Source organism: Homalodisca vitripennis, chromosome 1 (genome assembly GCF_021130785.1).
Source record: "Homalodisca vitripennis isolate AUS2020 chromosome 1, UT_GWSS_2.1, whole genome shotgun sequence".
Lineage (NCBI taxonomy): Eukaryota > Metazoa > Arthropoda > Insecta > Hemiptera > Cicadellidae > Homalodisca > Homalodisca vitripennis.
The window spans coordinates 177,213,352-177,226,655 of NC_060207.1; the positions used below are offsets into that span (position 1 = coordinate 177,213,352).

The following is a 13,304-nucleotide window of genomic DNA, read 5'->3' on the forward strand; positions in this document are numbered from 1 at the left end:
GAACGTCTACGGATAAAAGTATGTTGGGGATACGGTTATACATATCCAACATCCACTTACTCACTATGCTTTTAGAAAATTAATCTGTGATGAGATTTTCCACAAGCATCATTAAGGATTTAGGTGTTTTGTGGAAATGTTTGCCGTGTATACAGCGCATTGGGTTCACAAAGCCGTGTTTTCTGTGCAGTGAACTCGAAGCCACTGACGTTCGACGAGGTTTACAACCAATCCAGCCCCACCAACTGCACAGTGTACTGCGGGGGGCTGACCAATGGTCTCACGGAGGACCTCATGCAGAAGACTTTCTCGCCCTTCGGAACTATCCAGGAGATCAGAGTCTTCAAGGATAAGGGCTATGCTTTTGTTAGGTGAGATCTTTACTTCTAGGTACTTTAGTTATAGTATCTGAAACTTGAATATCATAGTATAAACAGTGTATTTAATATTTCTACAAGCAGTTTATTTTAAGCATGTGGTGATAATAGCATAAATAGATTGATATAACTTGTTTGATTCTACACATTAAATTCGTACAATTAAATATATTGCAATAATCATATCGTAGAAACGCGCATAAAATATATGTCGCTCTTTTGTACACATGTTAAAGCATGAACAATTTCAAAATATCAAATATAGAAGCGGTAAATTATACAAATATTAGTGAAAATAGCTTTTTTTATTTAAAGCAACCACAGAAAAATTATTATAGTGAATAAATATAGTTTTCTGCTTTAAAAACAAAATTTCGAATCTCAGTTGTAATATACGGTTGTTTTTTTCTTAGTAATAACAATCGCATCCTTGTCTGGTGTAAAGCAATAAATAATTTTAGAAAAAAATAAAAACGTATGCGTCCCAATAAAATACAGTTAGTATACACAATTTGGATGCATGTAGGTTTATACAATATTGACACAGAAAAACATAAATACATAAGTAAGAACAAAGTTTATTGTAATGTTGTTATACTTTTGTAATTAATATGATTCTGTCGCCAAATATTTTCTTCAATTAAATAAAAAATTTCATGTTTTGGACGATTTTTTAGTGTTGTTAGAATAAGTGGAAATAAATGAAAGCCAAAAATATAGAAAAAGAATTTAGATATTTTTATCTCGCATCTCTCCTAAAATTCTAATGTTTACAGATTTTCATTTCATCGTTATAGGCTACATATTCGTGAACAGAAGGTGCTGTCTCTAAAATATGGTTTATGCTATCTTGTACAAAATTAGAAAGCGTAATAAAATAAAGTGGTAAAGTATCTAATAACTATATAGAGCATAACCTATGTTTACGATTAATGTGAATACAGTTGAATAAGTTAGTAATGTAAGTAACAAATAATGTAAGACCTCATTTTCAATGTGTTATGAATTGTCTCCAAATAAATTTAAAAAATAAATACGATTAAATACTGTACTAATCGATTAGTATCCACTATTTATAATTACTATAATTGGTCATTAAATGTCAGCGACATAATGGACGTTATGTTTTATTAAGACCTAACATTATAAAATTCCAAACAATGTTATGCGAGATTTACCATAGTTTGCTTAAAGTTTGTTATTGACGATGGATGATGTAAAGGATACTAGAATTTCATACATTTGCCATCGTTATATGTAACAAATATAAAACACTACGTTTCGAGGATTGTCTTCTACCCTCTTCCTCACGTGTCAAATACGCCTAATTCATAAGGTTACATGCAAAAAAAGTTAAAACTAAAAAGTGCGACAGTGAACTTGCCACACACTAAACTAAATTTAGCGACATAAAATATGTCAGACATTATTATATATTGATTTTTAATTTTACAAATAAAGAGTTAAAAACAAAATGTCCTAGTTTTGTCTAAAATCTCTCAAAAACTACAATAATGAATGGCTTTTATCAGTTACATCAATACTTAAATTTTATACAGAAACCTGTTAATGTATGTTTCAATTTCGAGAAGCCTTAAATAATGTATGACACTAAATGAGGTAATTATTAATTTAAAATTACAATAATGTTAAATTTTGCAGTTTAAACCATTTGCAAATAACTTAGAACGGGAGTTAACAATTGGTTGATGTTTCGTACTGAGGTGTACTTCAGGAAATGTACAACCACATATATAATCACAGTACTGACTATTCAGTTCAAACATTGCCGCCCACAAGTTATAATAGGTGTAGTAAAAATAAGAAGAAATCTAGAAAATCTTAGGTTTTGTGAATTTATTCAAACAATTCATGTTCTAAAACTATAAACCGTTATTAAGGAACAGCTACTATTAATTTGTGCGATTTATTTGGATATAATCTGTTACAAATAGTTTTTTTTCGCAATTGTGGAATAAAATTATAGATCGTTTTGAATGTTTTAAGGGTTTTGAATGTTTCCATACACTTTATCCGAACAAGAAAAGTATCAAACTAATTTATATATGACGTTTTTCTGTAAACATGTAGCTTTTGCTGTGTTCGGATTTTGATACGTCATGAAAAATTGTATTTAGAACAATTTGCTGCAAATTCCCGTAGAAAATAATAAAAACACAAAAACAAATAATGTACAAGTACCATGCCGCTATAAACTTAAAATATTTCCTTATTATTAACAAATACACAATTAAAACAAAACACATACAGTGTTGAACACTCTCGTAACGGATTTATTTCAGTTCCCTAATAAATGAACTTGTTTCACAGTTAACAGTAATGTAATACTGTGCTGTATTTGACAATATTTCATTACTCCGTTGACTGCTATTATTTATTTAACCAGTTAATTACGTGTTCTCTTTGATATAAATGTGCTGCTCATAAAAGTATAGTGTTATAAACTATGAACCATTATCTGTAAACTTTTCAGAATCGGTTTTAGGTAACATTTCTATACCGTTGAACATAACATAATGAATTTCAGTACAATCAATATACCAGTTTAATGATGTTCAAGTGCAGTAGTGGAATTAATGAGTAGAAATCCAGTTAGTATTGATACATTGATGTAACATTTGCTGGACGCTTGTTTGAATCAATCAAATACCCCCAGTATGTAGGTTACTTAGACCCATAGATCAGGGGTTGCAGGTCGTCCCCCTCTCTCTCGGGTAGGCTGGGAGCCAGGCGTTCATCAATAGTCATTTATGTGTCGTTCAATAAATCAAGTAGATAATGGCGCTACACCTTCGGCCCGTATTTTACCCGTAAACAAGGACAGATCAGATGTACGGGCCCGTAGATCCTCGTTACTAGCTTTGATTTAGTCTAACCGTTTGTATCCGTTACATCCAGCGACGTGCTTTGCGCCAGATAGCGCTAGGATTGTATCTGTGCCTGCGATAATTCTGGGGTTGCTGTCGCTGTTTAACCCATTAACCGTCTTGTCAGTGTTATAATTGGAAAATACATCAGCAGCTAGTTTCAAAATATACCATGATTAGTACACCAATTAAAACTTCTCTCTCTTTTTATTGTTTTACGGATGCATCGTTGGATTGAATAAAAGAAGATAAGTTTAAAAGGCATTTCTCTGGTGTCTCGTTATTTATTCCTCCTAGAAAATTCCTTTATTTTATCAATATCTATAGTGTATAAAAATTCACTTATGATATCCTGTCAAAGACAAAGTTTAAAGTTGGAATTCAGTGCTTAGGTTGATCTATGGCTTGAGCAATCAGGAAACAAAATTATTATGCTGCGTTAAAGCCAAAATGTTGCATGGACTATTCCTCGAATACCACAGTATAAAAGGTTAACCTAATCAAAATAGACACACATTTAAATGTTGGTTTCAGTTATAAATGTCATAAATTCAATGCTAAAAATACGTTTACGGCATTAAAATATGTTTACATTTTTTTTCGAAAAAGGTGTTATATAGTTAAATGCTCTTGGGGACAATATAACATCTGGTTAATTTTTGCAGCTGGATCTAGTATGTCCTGTTGGTAGAGATCGTGTGAGAATATCAAAGGGAGGAAATGGCAACAAATATAAGCGGAGGCCATGTAATAAGGGAGCGGGGCCATTTGTTTGCTCATATCGCGAGTTACACGTTAACTCAGACGTGCCTCTGCAAAATCTCCAGTAATATCGGTGTAATTTAATAAATCCGAGCGGCCGTTGAAGCGTCTGTTGGTAGTAAATAAGACGCAATAACCCTGTCTCAACTTCTTCACTGTTTCCTATGAAATGTTTCAATGTTCCAGCGGATTTAGAGCTGTTGGGAACGGCGGACGTTAGCTGAATACCTTGCCCGAGTTTCGGCATCAGTATTCTTTTCGGCTCCTATTTTAAATCGCGTACGATTGGCTTCTCTTCGATACCCGTGCATCTGCAGATCACGGAATGGTGCTTTCCATGTGTAAATCAAATTTGTACAGACCCTATTGTAAGTTAACGGTGTCAAATTAAGTCACCTTATATGGCATATAATCATGGGAAGCTACCGATAAAGGAGTAGAATATAATTGGCTTACTTGGTACTTGGACTGCTTACAAGAACAAGTCAAGCATTCAAGGAGCATTCGTTGTAGAAGATTGTGATATCGATTTTTTATTAGGTTACACTTTTTAATTCTTAGTCACACTCCTTTAAAATAACTTCTTTGTGTAAATTAAACAATGAAATTTTGCAATCAACTAAGAATAATAGATATTTAAATTAGAAATTGTGACCATTTACGTTCAGGCGAAATAAAAATAGTTACAGATAGAATGTGAACTTTTACACGTATAAACTCGAATACAATTTCAAACCGTAACAATTTAAAATGATTTATGATTACAGTAATTCTTTTATGAAATACTGAATAATTTAAGAAAGTGAGGTAGTTTTAATAATATTTTACCTAAGAAACCTACTTTTTTATAAATACAAATCATATAATTTCCTCCAATCACCTGTTATATGCATATACTTACTATCAGTCTTTTTTATTTTTACCTGATTATTACATAGCCGTAAATTCTGCTTCAGATGCCTACAATTCCTCTCGGCATAAAGAAAAATGTTTTATGCTTTTCGTTTTTAAGAAAGTTTATTATACTCATGTGTTAGGTTAACTCATGTTAAAGGCTATGATTTTATGATTTTAATTTCACAACTTCAACCAAACATTAATGCACCACTTTATTAAGATTTTGTTAAAACTTAAATGATATCTAGATTATTTTATCTGATAAAACGATTGCTCTCTACAATGATTTGGAATGTGATAATTACTATAAGGTACAGTTATTATGTTAAATATTGCTAGAAGAAACTCCTACCCTCTTCGCTGGCCAAAACTGGGAAACCTTGCTTGCATAGTTCGGCTTATTAAGCTAACTGGATTTTAGTCAAAAACTTTAGAAAAGATCTAAATTTTTGAATCGAGAGAAGTTAACATTGGTTCGTATTGTTTAGTTTCAGATAAAAATGAAAGAACTGGTACTTTAATTGGATTATATTATAGTCTCCAAAGAAAGCTCCGCTCTACCGTACTTTACTAACAGGCAAAGGCCTCTACCTTTTCTTTTCGGATAAAGTCTGCTATATGTTTGTAATTTTTCATAAAATCGGTGTTTGGTGTTCTGAAACGTCACTTATATTTTAAAACTAAATTATCTGTTTCTGTTACATGCGTGCTATGAACACTGAGCCTTGTCCGACTGACGGGTATCGTTCCGTCGTGAATAACCACAAATGACATTTTCATTAGACGGAGAGACACACTGGTGATTCCGCTAATAAAAAAACAAGTGGGACTCGACTCTCTCTTGACAATCGGACAAATTAACCCTTGCCAGAGTAACGAGCGGCGCGGCGCGGCGTGGACTCGGCCCGCCAAAAAGCACATCCACCTAACAAATGAATTCTCTGATGTACATTTTAATTTTGTTTATTCCCGAGGTCGGTGTAATTTGGCCGGCGGTGTCCCAATTGCAAACGTAAACTCGCCATGTAATTATGTGGTCACTTGGCCTGCGGGTTTAGTACTTCATTTCGCGTGTGATACCGCCTCCCCTACACACCGTTCTCCCTCTGACAACTCTACTCTTCTTCTTCCGGAGAAAGGGTTTCTTCATAAGAAAACCTGATTACGAAAAGTTGTCATGGATAAGAGTAATAAACTATTGGTTGCAACTCATCACGTTTTTGCGTTGCAGTATATTCCATATATGTGTACTTAATTTTATATGTCAGTTATGGTTAGTGAAATATTATTCTCAATTTCTTTATTTTTCATGTAATATTTTAGATCCAATACAAAAAGCAGTTTATGATTTGAATAAAATTAATCATTATCAGTTTATAAAAGAAATTAAACATTAATGTTGAATTATACAAAATAATAAAGTACACTCTATAAACTCAGAGTAAGATCTTATGTTATGTGTTATGTTTTTCGTAATTCGATTCTAAAAGTGCGCTCATTCTTCAGTTAAAGGTATAAATTGTGTTTGCTGAATACTTTGAACTGTATGTGGTTTTACTGAAAGGTAATTTAACTAAAAAGAATAGAAGTAAAGATATTATTTTGATATGTTAAAATAAACATAGGCAACATGTAATACTTTAGTAGATAAAGCCATTCAAATTCATGTACATGCTTCACCACAATTGTACACAAATTTTTTAAGCGATAAAACCATGTAGCTGGTGCCTGAATCACCGTTTAGAAAAAAGGTTTTTTTCGATATAGTGATGTTTTTAAAAACTTGTTGGCACATTTACCTAAATTAAAGCCAATTAAAAAACAGAATAAAACAAAATATAGTCCTCTAAAACCAAACACGTCATTACAGTGCAACCTCGTTAATTTGGATCCCTTAATATCGAATCTCCGGACAACCCGGATCAGTTCAGGAACATTTAAAATTAGCTTTTTGCCGTCCGCCCAGACTGCCGAGCGTGGGACGAATGTTAGTTTATCAGTGGACTGTTCTTGGAATTCAATAATTACATGCATTGCGACTCATATTGTAGCATCTCATTTGGGCGAGTTATTGGTATATTTCGAGCTCAACTCCAGCCGAGCTTCTCATGTTGAAAAGGATGCGTGACCTTAACCTTAACACATATTAACAACATTCTTTCAGAAAATTATACAACTGTATTATTCTTTATCGTGATGTGTATTTTAAGTACTTTTTCAATTAACAAATGTTGTATTGGTTGTATATGTTGTTCTTTATTTTTTTTTTCAAAATTCTCCAGTTAACCCTGATTGTCGTTATGTCGGATCGGCCGCGGTCCTGGCTAGTCCGACTAAGGAGGTTCCACTGTATCTTTATCAATAGGAGCTGAAGAGATATTATAAAGAATATTAATTTTCAGCCCGCTTGTGCTTATGTTAATGTCAACTTACTGAAGATTCATTGATATTTCAATATTAAGTTACACTTTCCTCACTTCATTCATTTAATTGATTAAAACAAAATAGAAACCATCCTATTGGCTAGAGTAAGTATATTTTTATCATTTTTACTTTGTTTTTTACTGTTATGTCGGTATATGTGGTATTGGATATCAACATTATACCGTGTTTCATGCCTATTTTTTCGTTTCGTTTGTCTATCCATAGGTATTCTTTAGTTGACAATAAGAAATCTAATAAATGGGTTAATGTAAAACTTTTTACATAACATTACATAAACATTTTTAGTATAGTAAAAGCTTTTGAGATAAAAAAAACACTCATATGTTTTTCATATTATTTGTATTTTTACAGGTTTTCAATATTTTGGTTATAAGTATTAAAACTTCATATAATTATAAATCATTAATGGATGTATCTTTTAGCAAAACGATCGATAAATGGGCATGTTTATAGTTAATCTTTAATGTAAGAATGGCTAAGAACTTTCATATGACTTCGTTCGTTTCAATATTAACTCATAATACACTAGATCTTATATAAAATAACATTAATTTTTACGATGATTACTGTGTGCGTTTTAGTCTTAATAATCGTTTAAGAATGGTATGTCCACAGTTTGTACATAAGTGTTGGATTTCTTAAACGTTGCAGCTATTCTCGTTCTTTTAAAGCAGGATTATCTTCCCAAATGGTTATGAAAAGGAGGTGAAGAGAAAACTCTCAAATTTAATAATATTTTAATGTCAATTTTAGTAAAGAAGATAAACAAAAAATGTGTCGTTTAAAACATAGTATCTGAATATATAAATGAGTTGTTTTACAATTTACAAGTTTCTGGTATAAGCGTAACTACATAAACGCTTAGGCTAGGTCTGTAACTAAGCGGATTTGTTCAAAGATTAATAAGTTAGAATTCATAATAATAACTGTATTTTTAATGCAAGGTGAAACGAAGGGAAGCACTTCCTTCCTGGTTTATTTGCAGCTTTTAAAGTAATCTCATTATTGTTTTACGTACACTAAGCCATGCTTAAGACGCTACTCCACAATTACTTATTACCACCTTTTAAAAGGAGGGACATGTTGAGAAATGCATCTTATAAATATTAAGATTTTTTATTAATTAGCTGAGTTTTATTGAAGTTTATCATTATTTCATTACTCTCTGTCTACCTATGTGTCTGTCTCTCCGCAGACCATTCCGAAAGGAAAATTATCAATAGAATTGAAAAAATGCATACAACTTTATTTCTTTACGATTAACACTCAATTATGGTGCACGTTTCTCCATGGGAATTGGCTGAGCGATAGGGAATATTGGCCTTATAATTAACCATGACAATTCAGAATAACACAATTTTTAAACACACTGTGTACAATCATTTGGGATTTGAGCATGTTAAATTTTTATTCGTGGAGTAAAATAAAAAATTATTACTCTCTTGTAAAGCCCACCATGACAGCAGAGTTGGGCCTAATCAAACAGACTAAGAAACATGAACTAGTGAAATCCTTTTACATCTAAAACTCGTATTACATCAAATAGTGCATTGCATGCATTTTCAATTTCAAAAAGAAAGTAAAAACTTTAATATTGATTTAACAGTGATAAATTTGCATTAGTTACCATAAAACTGGGATAAAACATCTGAGAGAGGGCGAGGAGAGCGAGCAAGATACTCGTGCTTACAACAGAAATTAGAGTAGTTTTCATTCGACATGTATCTTTTACTCAGAGAGAATTTTTTTTTCTTTTTGTTACAATCATGTTGACACGAATATCATAGTAATCTGTAAAAAAAGCACACGTTACTTTCATCTTACAGTTATCCTAGATTAATATATTTGGTACTCAGTAAATTTAGGAAAGATGTAACGCGGATCTTAGGTATTCCTAAAAATAAACTTTAACATTAGTGAATATAATTAATTATACACTAATTATTTAATGTTGATACTTGCAGGTTAATTGATTACGTCATAGACGTAATAAAACTTAAAACTAATCCACTTAAAAATTGATTTGAGGTGTTGGTCCACATTTTCTAAACACTTGTAACTTAACTGAACGATACTGAAAACCGATGATGATCAGTAATGTCGATTACATTTACTGTACATTGTAGAATATACCATGGTAATTAAACCATTATTATTGATATTGAATTGTAATTATCATAGTACTTATATGTTTATGAATGTTTATTTAGGAAATGCAGCAACAGAAGTAAGTTAACAGGAAATGTATTTTGTACCACTCTTCTGGCAATGAACGAGAATCTAGAAACACATAAGTACTGGAGTACCTAGTTCCATCTTTTTAAATATGCTCCATAAGTTTTTTAATGGCCACCATCTCTAAATTAATTGCCATAAATATAAATTTTGAGTAACGAAAGAAAAGACGCCGATAAGAAAATAGTTCAAATAAACTGTGCATAGTATGTTTTAACATCGGCGAGAAAATAGTTTTATTAATAACACCATCAGACAAAGAAAGGAAGCTCATTAACGTAATGTTAAAAATAAATTATAGCAATTATATTAGAAACCATCAAAGAGTTTGCTACAATTTACATACACCCTGTAGAGTCAATAAATATGGTATTACAACATATTACTGCATAAAGTTTTTTAAGGAAATTCTAATTTTGACACAACTACTCTGGTGTTTCAAAATTATCTTTCCTTTCAGTTTTTTATCAAAATAAAGTTCACGGTATTTGAAGACACACGCGTGTCTACGAATAAAAATTATTACAACAAAGTTTTATCATAGTATGAAATCTATAATATAATCCTCTAAATGAGGCTGTTAGGCGTACTGCCTGGCCACAAACATTACAGCGCATGCCGCATAGTAGACAGCAAGATGCAATAAATACTTCTTATTAAGGGTCGCGTCGCATTCTAGTGGACAACGGCGGAAACACACAACGCCCTGCGCTCTAGCGGAATCAATACCGACTACGTCGTTTTTGTTCCCGCTGGTTTTACCTGTTGCCACCAGGTAGTGTATTGTACGTCGATAACTTCATAAGTATGAATGGCGATGAGCTCCCATTGATGATCGCGTTTCTTAAACACTATCCTCACTTCCCCGCGGTCCGCTATTGTGTTCTCTGATCAACCAAGAAGCCGACCTACATACAGCTTATTGTTGAGTTTTGTAAGGGTAGTTATTTTAGTTCTTTCAACATCACGTAAGAAAATACGATGGGGCGATGAATTTTCACATAAACGTTTTTTATATATAGACTTTTGTAGTCGATTCAGATAGATGAAATATTAATTCTTAACTTGTGAAACTTGAAGCTCAAAAAGTGGATAGGTAGTTGAGGGAGCCTATTTAGTTATTCAGAATAATTTTGCAATGCATCATAAAATATTGTACTGTGACCGCAAATAAAGACCAATTTCAATGAATCTTTAAAGTTATGCTCAATACAGGTCGTAGTTATTTTTAAAATATTATAGAATAAATCAAAATTATATTTTACTTTTTTATTTTTATATAAAAAGGTTTTTAATTTAATAAAATATTTCTTTTTTTTAATAACTGTATAAACCCTCGTGCTAAGTGAAATATGTAATTATATTCTGGTTCCTGGGTACTCATAGTACAATATGATTATTTCCATTACCTTTTTATGATACATTAATTTTTGAAACAAAAATAAAAAATCATTGTACTTTATTTAAAATTTTGTTAATTATATGAACAGTTTTTAACTCACCACTATGGTTGTAGTTCAAATTGATAGGTGTGACACTTATAGCCTTTGAGTTATGAAGGAAACCAGAACTATTTTAGAAATAAAAACTGTATCAATATTAAAACAATAAAATATTATTTTAATTTCTTGCAAAATATTTTTAAAATAATTAGGACCTGTATTGAGCATAATTTCAAAGTTATTTGAATTTTGACTTATTTGAGGCTACAGTAAAATATTTTACCATGCATTGCAAAATTATTGCGACTAACTGTATTGGTTCCATTAAGGCTTAAGTAGATATATTAATTAAATTAACCTTTTTAGTTCAAAAATAAATTGCACACGTTTTTAAATTTGCATTACAGGAGGAGCCAACTGAAACTCCTTAAAAATCAGAAACATGAATATAAACTTTCAAAGGATCGATGGAATTGTCTGGGATTTACATACATAGGCCTATTAACTTTACATTGTCTTAAAGTAGGCCTACTGTAATTTCATAATAGTCTTATTATTGAAGTGTATATTTTATTGCTCAAAGATAATTCGTTTCATCATTTTCTTAATAGTCTCATAATCTGAAAATCTATAATCTAGAAAATTATATAACATTTTGAGAACTCATTTCATGATGTATATAATCTTTTAGTTTGAGATTTACTTATTTCAATGTTTCATTTCAGAAAGTTTTTTTTTTTATCCATCGAAATCCAACGTGATGTACACTTGTTTTGTTGCGATGGAAATTAAAATAATCAATTTACAAAAATCTTTAAGGTATAAGCCATAAACCTCTGTAATATTTCCAGTTTCATTTTATGAAATGTAAATGTTATTTGACCCAAAACAGAGGGACATATGTTCCAATATGACGGGAAATGATTTAGGATGGTTGTTTAATACCACCTAGTCTCCCACTAAGAGGCCCGCTTCCGTACAACCTTTGATTGTATTAGTTATATAATATATAATTTATCCAACGCTATAAACTGTAACACGTTATTAAGTGAACGCTTGGACTGCCATCATTCTGTGAAGTGAATCTGGCGCAGCCCTAGCGTCGGATCTCCGAACTAACTAAAATAATCCCTGTACTTCAGTCCATCACGTACGTATGAATGATTTATCTCCTGCGTAACTAATACAATTATTAAAGGTGCGATGTAAAGGAGATTGTGCCTGCAGATATAATGTTGGTGAGGGATTTGCCGAAAAAGGTGTAATTATTGGAAACAGTACCATGTTAGATGGATGATCAGCGCTCTTACCCAGTCAGTTGGAATGAACTACGACAATTTGGAGTGAAAAATAATGCAGCGGGTACAGCAAGCATGACTGCAAAGAAGACAGATGTGTGGGATCTGCGAGATGAACTTAAAACCTCAGACACAAAACCTCGATTATGATTACGCGCCGTTCCCTCGAAGAGAGCCGCTAATTTCTAGCCAAACTCCTGTAGTAAACTTTTACTTAATTTTCATGGAGCAGGTCATAAGGGTCTTCATGTAGTATATAGAAAGTTATGTTCAGCTGACATCACACGACCCAGTTTTTGTGTTATTCATTAAATTAGATACTCGGGTAGACAGATCTACAGATATACAACTGTCAATTATGATCTTTAATTGGACCACGTGGTAAGATCCAACCAATATTTGGCATACTTTTTTATGTGTTTCCTTAAAACTTATTTCAAATTACAAAGTTGTTTACGGCTATATATTTTTCCTTTAGTGCCGCAAATTATGTAGTTGGTTTCTGTTTCAATTTATAGCTTATTACCCGTATTTGCTATCAACGAGAATGCTTTTTTGTTATAAGCATGTTTTAACCATTGGCTTTGAATCATATTTGAATGCAAATAAAAACTTTTGAACCTGTGTGGTGAAAAAGCTATAGTAAAATAAAAATATATTACTAATGTAGCCTAGTCCAGAACATTTGAAAAAGTACTAATTGCCTCAAATTATATATATTACAATTTTAAATTAAAATTGTATTTTGACTAAATTATATTATAATATTTTCTCTCCAATCTAAATCAAACATCTGATGGAGGGAGCTTGCCACTCCAGAACTGGTATCTGGTTGTGAGAACTGACACAACTGCCACAACAGGTACAGTGATCAGCCCCTACAGGTGTACCAACGTAAACATCCACGGCACCCACAAGTCACAGGAACAATGTTTACTCTTTGTAGAGTCCTACGCACAC

The 13,304-nt window shown here is 32.0% G+C and overlaps 1 protein-coding gene across 4 annotated transcripts in view; it reads left to right on the forward strand.

Annotated features, from left to right (window-relative positions):
• The window catches only part of LOC124352764 (nucleolysin TIAR-like), a 975,428-nt gene that overhangs the window by 933,995 nt on the left and 28,129 nt on the right, over positions 1-13,304 (forward strand). For all 4 annotated transcript variants that reach the window (XM_046802423.1, XM_046802425.1, XM_046802426.1 and 1 more), the window contains one exon: positions 191-371. In XM_046802423.1, the coding sequence (XP_046658379.1) occupies positions 191-371 (181 nt within the window). The remainder of the gene's footprint in view (positions 1-190; positions 372-13,304) is intronic.